General features: G+C 39.5%; 1 protein-coding gene across 1 annotated transcript; it reads right to left on the reverse strand.

Annotated features, from left to right (window-relative positions):
* Nucleotides 1-233: 233 nt before the first annotated feature.
* LOC121025134 (uncharacterized protein CXorf51A-like) lies at nt 234-1,015 on the reverse strand. The gene is made up of 2 exons (XM_040467558.1): nt 834-1,015; nt 234-643 (listed from the first exon to the last, which is right to left on the reverse strand). Exons 1-2 carry the CDS (start codon nt 954-956, stop codon nt 380-382), a joined length of 387 nt encoding a protein of 128 aa, XP_040323492.1. The 5' UTR covers nt 957-1,015; the 3' UTR covers nt 234-379.
* Between the last annotated feature and the right edge of the window lie 6,346 nt (nt 1,016-7,361).

The following is a 7,361-nucleotide window of genomic DNA, read 5'->3' on the forward strand; positions in this document are numbered from 1 at the left end:
CTTTGCCGCCATTCCCCCACTCCTTCCCCCTACCTCCCAAAGACAGAAACACGAAGCCCTTTTTCAGCTTGCCCATTAGGTCAAGTGTTAAGGAGGAAATTATCTTCAGTGTTCAGTCCTGACCCAGTCTTTCCCCCGATGCCGCAGTACCCCATGTTTCTTCCTTTTCCCACAACTGCCTCTTCCCTTCCTTCCCTGCTCCTACCATGAGAAAACTCACAGAAACACACAAATTTCCACAGCAGGTTGATTTTATTTCAGGTACCATCAGTGTACCCTGTTGTGTAAAATTCACAGTATACACAATTGTCCATTTCTCAACCACCAGACCTCTGGAGACTTAGCAGGTATCACTGAAGTCTCTGGCCTTGCTCTGGAGCTACTGGCTGGCCAGATCATCACTTGATGTGGTGGCCTTCTCCACATTCTCTTGGTCTTGGTCTTGGTCTTGGCCTTGGCCTTGGCCTTGGTCTTGGTCTTGCTCACGTTGATTCAATCTCTTATTCAGTCTGTGATAGTGACCGAATAGTATTGTTCCTCTAGCTTTCTTAGGCCTTCTTACAGAGTTGGTGGTTTTGTTCAAGACTTTTTTATTCAAACTCCTTTTAATTGGTCTTTTGACCTTTATGGTTGTCTTCAGGACCTGTAACAACAATGGAGAGAGGTGAAAAGGGCATTAACTTAGGGGGAAAAGATGGGATACTGATAGAAAAGGGGGCTTCATGAGAAGGTATCAGAGATGGGGAAGGAGTTTGTGCCAGGTGAGAAAGGGTAAGATTCTTGGGGGAGGGGAATCAATGAAGAAAAGAGGAGCTTGGCCAGGGTCATCTTACCTTGCTACCATCTCTGGACCTGGGTTGATAGGGAGTTGTCATCTTCTCATTGGAACTTGAGGTTGGTTGGTCCATATCTGTATCTGTATCAGGTTGTGGTAGTTTCCTGGTTACCTTACCCATATTGAAGCTTCCTAGTGGTCTACCCCAGGCGTCCTAACCTTCCTACTGTGCATACCTCTTCCCAGGATAATGAGGGGCCACACCCTTGAGTTTTGATTGGTCAGCAAGGCTCTCCCCCAGCCAATGGTTGCCAAGGTATGGCTCAGATGTCACCAAGTACTACTTATGACACTACTCTGTGTTGGAGAAGTTGCTAGGGAGGCCAAAATGTGGTTTCTACATTTCAAAGTGCCATTCCTGACACCTCTGGTTGGGAGGGGGAATGATGAGGAGGCAAAAATGGTTTGGTTAGAGAAAGGGGGCTTTTCTTTAACATCTCTCAAAGAGTTTTCCCAAGCTGAACTGTCACTGCTCCTCATATCCCCATGTTTAATTTTGGTGGTGCAAATAGTAGACAAAGAATCTTTCCTCCAGGTTATTCTCCAAGGTCACCCCACTCAGTGGTTTCTTTTGTTGTGTCCCACCCTTAGCTATTAATTAGTGTTTGGTTATTTTACCTAAAATCCCTCCAAGAGCAGTATGGCTGAATTTAAATATCAGTGGGGATATGAATCATCTTACAAACTAACAAAAACACAGCTCCCATGCTTAAGCTCCATATCTATGGCATTTGGCAGTAAAGACTGCTGATTTTGATTAAATTATTTTCTGCCAGCTCGGCAACTTACAGGCAGGGATTAGAATTAACTGTCCACCCATGACGGTTGCTTTTATCTTTTATTCTATGTTTAGACTCTGGCAATGTTATCGTCATTGAGTTTTCCAAGGTTCTTTCTCTTATATTTTGCTTATATTTTACTTTATATTTTATCGCTTTTCCTTTCATTCTTCCTAGAGTTCAGCACTCATTTCCTTCCCACCATTAGGCGTCTACTCTGAGGTGTTTGAATTCTATCCTTGCATATGTTTATACTCTCGTGAAATACGTGACCTTGTTAAATGTGTGTGTTTGAACGCATAGTATTGTGCTGTAGACCTTGTTGTTTCTTACCTTATACACTCAACACGATGCTCTTAAGTTCAAATTATATGGCTATACGTCTCTTTAGTTCATTGCTTCACCATACTCCATTAGCATGCATGCACCAAGTTTTGCTTGTCCATCATTTCCCCCTTTAAGGAACACCTGTTTTGGCTCTCCCCTCCACTGCCACAAACAATGCTGTGATGAACATCCTCAATCATGTCCCCTTATGGAATTCTGCATATAATTCTCTGGAATATATACTCAAGGATAGAATTTCTAGGTCCTAGATACATACGATTCTTAGTCCATTTGAGTGGCTTAAACAACAAACACTTAATTCTTCCAGTTCTGGAGGCTGGAAGTCCAAGATGAAGATGGCAGCATGGTCAGGTTCTGGATGAAGACCCTCTTCTTATGTTCTTACATGGCCCTCCTTGGTCGCTAAGAAAGAGCTATCTTCTGTCCCTCTTTTTAAATAATGGCATTAAATACATTATTAGGTCCCATTCTCGTGACCTATTCTAGCCCCAATAACTTCCCAAGAGCCCCACCTCCAAATACTATCACATTTGATATTAGCTTCAACATATGAATTTTAGAGGGACACCAACATTCAGTGTATAAGCAATAGTTTTGCTAAATGTTGCTAGATTGCTTTCTGAAACGTACCAATCTACGTTCCCAATAGAACGATATTATTACCTGTTTCCCTACACACTCACTAATAATTGGTATGGAAGGGAACTTCTGATATGACTCCCAGTGATCCCAGCCTTCTGATGTTCACACTTTTGTGTAATCCATTCCCCTTGAGTGTAAGATCTATCTAGTGACATACTTCTAATGAATAGAATCCATAGAATCCAGCAAGAGAAATGGGATATTATTAACATGATGGGGTTTCCTCTTATTAGAACTCTTTTTTTGATGGCAATCTCTCTTGCCTTCTTGTTTTCTCATTCTGATGAAAGCATATCATGAGATAATCATTGAAGAGGCTCACATCTCAAGGAGCATCTCCTAAGGAAGTAAGCCCTCAGTGCAAAAAAATCACAAGGACCTGAATCCTACCAACAACCACATTAGTGAACTGGGAAGAGGGTCCTTTCCAATTGAGACTTGAGATGACGTAGCCTTATGAGAGACCCAGGATGAAAGGACTCAGTTAAGCTACACCCAGGTTGTTGACCCATGGAAAATCTGGTATAATAGATCATATTTTTTTAAGCATTACATTTCAGGGTAACTTTTTTACATAGCAAATGATAAGTTATACTTAGTATTACCCAACTTTTAACTTCTAAAGAAATCTAGTAAAAAAAAACCACAACCTCCTTTTACTTCTGTGATTACTAGTGATGCAGATATTCACATTTTCTATTTTAAAAATTGGTGATTGGTTACTAATATTTCTCATTATTGGATTTCTTGTCTTTTTCCTGTTGATTTCATCATTACTTTGTAATTTTGGATTTCAATTCCTTGTTAGTGAACCTTGTCTTTGATATACTTTGAACATAAATCCTTGCTGTTTATCCAGTTTTGTTTTTTTCTCAACATGGTTTTCCTGTACCATCTGATATGTGGTGGTGATATCTTTATCATATGCCTCTTATTTTTAGGGTTATTGTTTCATTGATCATGACCTCTAGTACTAGGTTGAGTGTAGAAGCAATATGAGATATCCTGAAGTTCATGTGCCTAATGTGTTACATTGACTTGGAGGTTGTTTCTTTTATTTTATTTTTTTGCTATGGAGACTTAATCATGTTAAGGAAGTTTCTAATTGTTCTCAGTTTTTGGGAAAAGCTTTTTAAAAAATCATGTGTCTGAGATGTTCATCATCACTTACCATCAGGGAAATGCAAATCAAGACTACAATGAGATATCACTTCGTATCTGTCAGAATAACTAAAAAAAACAACACAAGAAACAACCGGCTTTGGTGAGGATGTGGAAAAAGGAACACTCATGCACTGTTGGTAGGAACGCAAACTTGACTACCACTGTGGAAAACTGTACGGAGGTTCCTCAAAATGTTAAAAATATAATTACCCTATGTTCCAGCAACCACACTACTGAGTATTTACGCAAAGAACTCAAAAAAACTAATTCAAAGTGGTGCATGCACCTTATGTTTATAGCAGCATTATTTAAAATAGCCAAATTATGGAAGCAGCTCAAGTGTCCATCGATAGATGAATGGATAAAGAAGATGTGGTATATATACACAATAGACTATTATTCAGCCATAAAAAACAAAATCTTGCCTTTTGCAATGACATGGATGGAGCTACAGAGTATAATGCTAAGTGAAATAAGTCAGAGAAAGACAAATACCATATGATTTCACTCATGTGAAACTTAAAACAAATGAGCAAAGGGGAAGAGAGAAAGAGAGAAACCAAGAAGCAGACTTTTTTAAATGTTTATTTTTGAGAAAGGGGGGGAGGGGCAGAGAGGGAGACAGAGGATCCAAAGTGGGCTCTGCACTGACAGCAGAGAGCCATATGCAGGGCTTGAACTCACAATCTGTGAGATCATGACCTGAGCTGAAGTTGAAAGCTTAACCCCGTAAGCCACCCAGGCGTCTCCAAGAAACAGTCTTAACTATAGAGAACAAACTCATGGTTACCAGAGGGGAGGTGAGTGGGGGGGTGGGTAAAATAGGTAATTGGGATTGAGGAGGGCACTTGTGATGAGCACTGGGTGTTGTATGGAAGTGTTTTTGTTTTGTTTTTAAACAATGGCTTTATTTGCATTTGATCATTTAAAAGTATGAACATGTTTTCCTTTATTGTTTATATCTTTTATTAGTTGTGATTTCTTTTCTGCAAGTGGTTGGTCTATAGCTTGTTATCTTTTTTAATTTATTTTTTATTTTTTTAATTTTTTTTAAATATGAAATTTATTGTCAAATTGGTTTCCATACAAGACCCAGCGCTCATCCCAGGTGCCCTCCTCAATGCCCATCGCCAACCCCCCCCCCCACATCAACCCTCAGTTTTAATGTTTATTTATTTGGAGTGAGAGGAAGTGAGAGCATGAGTGGGGGAGGAGGAGAGAGAGCAAGAGAGAATCCCAAGCAGGCCCAACGCTCAGTGTGGAGCCCGATTCGCAGCTCCATCTCATGACTCGGAGATCATGACCTGAGCCAAAATCGAGTTGGGCGCTTAACTGACTGAGCCACCCAGGCGCCCCATGGAAGTGTTGAATCATTATACTGTACACTTGAAACTAATAAAACACTTAAAAAATAAAAATTGTCTGTATCAGATGTTTTTCTGTACCTATTGAGATGATTGTTTAAATGAAATGTTTTCCTTATTTTATTAGGGTGGAGAATCACATAGATATATTTTCCTACCTTAAATCTGTCTTACGTTCCCAAGGCAAACCTTATTTGACTATGATACATTCTTATCCTTATATAATTTTGTATCTATGTTTATAAGGAAATCCCCCTTTACATTTTATTTCATGGTCTGTTCTTAGTTTTGAATCCAAAGTTCTACTAGTCTTATAAAATGGTACAGTTTGGTAAGGTTTCTCTCATTTTCAATTTTCTGTCACAACTTGTATGAGAGGGAATTGTCTGTTCCTTGAACATTTTGTAAAATGTATAAAGCCATCTAAATCTAGGGTTTTACTGTATGTGGGGCAGTAGGTGAGGGGAGTCTGATTATCATTTTTATTTCTTTAATAGTGATGTGCATTTGAATTTGTAAGAGGGCTAATTAATAGTACCCATTTCTTCCCTTTTAGAATTAAGAACCTATTGAGAGAGAGATCCAGATAAAGGTGACTGCAAGTTGTGACTTTAGGTCTCTAGCCAAATGGATTTGCTAATGGCTCACCTTTGAATTCGCCAGACCCTTGACCGCATGGCAGACCAAACTTCACCTTTCAGCTGGTTGTCCTGTGAAAAGTGGATGGGAGGGGACTGAGTGAAGGATGCCCTGCCACTTACAAATTTACTAAGTCCCTGCCTCTTCCTGGGGAGAAGTGAGTGAGGTGGTGGCAAGACGGTTAAAGGTGTTAACAAGTACACCAGAACAAAGAAGAGTCTCTCAACCTCTTGGCCTTATGGGTGTTTTCTGCAAAATTTAGCCATTTATACTGTTTCCCCCGACAATATGTTCATTTCTTCCTGAGCTTCTGGTTTATGGGCAAGCACTTACTCATACATAATACCGTTTCATCACACTTTATTTGTTTATTTATTTTCAATATAATTTGTTGTCAAGTTGGCTAACATACAGTGTGGACAGTGTGTTCTTGGTCTTGGGAGTAGATTCCCGTGGTTCATCGCTTCCATACAACACCCGGTGCTCATCCCAACAAGAGGGGAAATCGGGTGTTTCATTACTTTTTTAATTGCTGTGGTAGTTTTCCTTGTTCATATTTTGAGTGTTAGTTTTTTTTTTTTTTAATTTTTTTTTTCAACGTTTATTTTTGCGACAGAGAGAGGCAGAGCATTAACGGGGGAGGGGCAGAGAGAGGGAGACACAGAATCAGAAACAGGCTCCAGGCTCTGAGCCATCAGCCCAGAGCCCGACGCGGGGCTCGAACTCACGCACCGCGAGATCGTGACCTGGCTGAAGTCGGACGCTTAACCGACTGCGCCACCCAGGCGCCCCGAGTGTTAGTTTTTTTTCTTCATGTCTCACTTGTGATTTATCAGTCTTTTTAGGTAATCGTTTCTTGATGTTGTAATGGTTCTTTTGGTCTACATTTCTTGATCTTTATGTCTATTTCCTTCCTTCTGGTTTCTTTTGCATTTACTCTGTTACCTTTTCTTCCAGCTTGTTGAGCTGGACACATAGCTTATCAGTCCTCAGTATTTTTTTTGATTTCTGATAAAAATATTTTAGCAAATCTTCTAGTGTTAAGTAATGTTAGGAATATCTCATAATTTTTGAATTATTTCCTCTTTAATCCAATCATTATCTACTATGATCTTAGTTTCTAAGCATGTTAAATTTTTAAGCTATTCTTAAAAAATTTATTTCTACTTTATTGTATTCAAAGGACATAGTCTATACGATAATGACTCATTAAAGTTTTTAAGGCTTTCTTTTTTTTTTTTTAAAGTTTACTTATTTTAAGGGAGAGAGAGAGTGAGAGCTAGGAGGAGCAGAGAAAGAGGGAGAGAGAGATAGAATACCAAGCAGGCTCCGCACTGGCTGTGCAAAGCCCGACACAGGTCTCGAACTCATGAACCATGAGATCAGGACCTGAGCTGAAATCAAGAGGTGGAGGCTTACCTGACTGAGCCACCCAGGCACCCCAAGGCTTTCTTTGTGAACTTGCATGTTGTCAATTGTTGAGACTATTCCTTGATTGAAATAATGTGTGTTATTGCTTGAAAATAATGTGTGTTATTGATTCTATTATTGAGATCCTCCTTCTCTCCTTTTTTTTTTTTTTTTTTTTTT

The sequence above is a fragment of the Herpailurus yagouaroundi genome, unplaced genomic scaffold (assembly GCF_014898765.1).
Source record: "Herpailurus yagouaroundi ecotype Mexico unplaced genomic scaffold, PumYag 67503, whole genome shotgun sequence".
NCBI classification, from domain to species: Eukaryota; Metazoa; Chordata; class Mammalia; order Carnivora; family Felidae; genus Herpailurus; species Herpailurus yagouaroundi.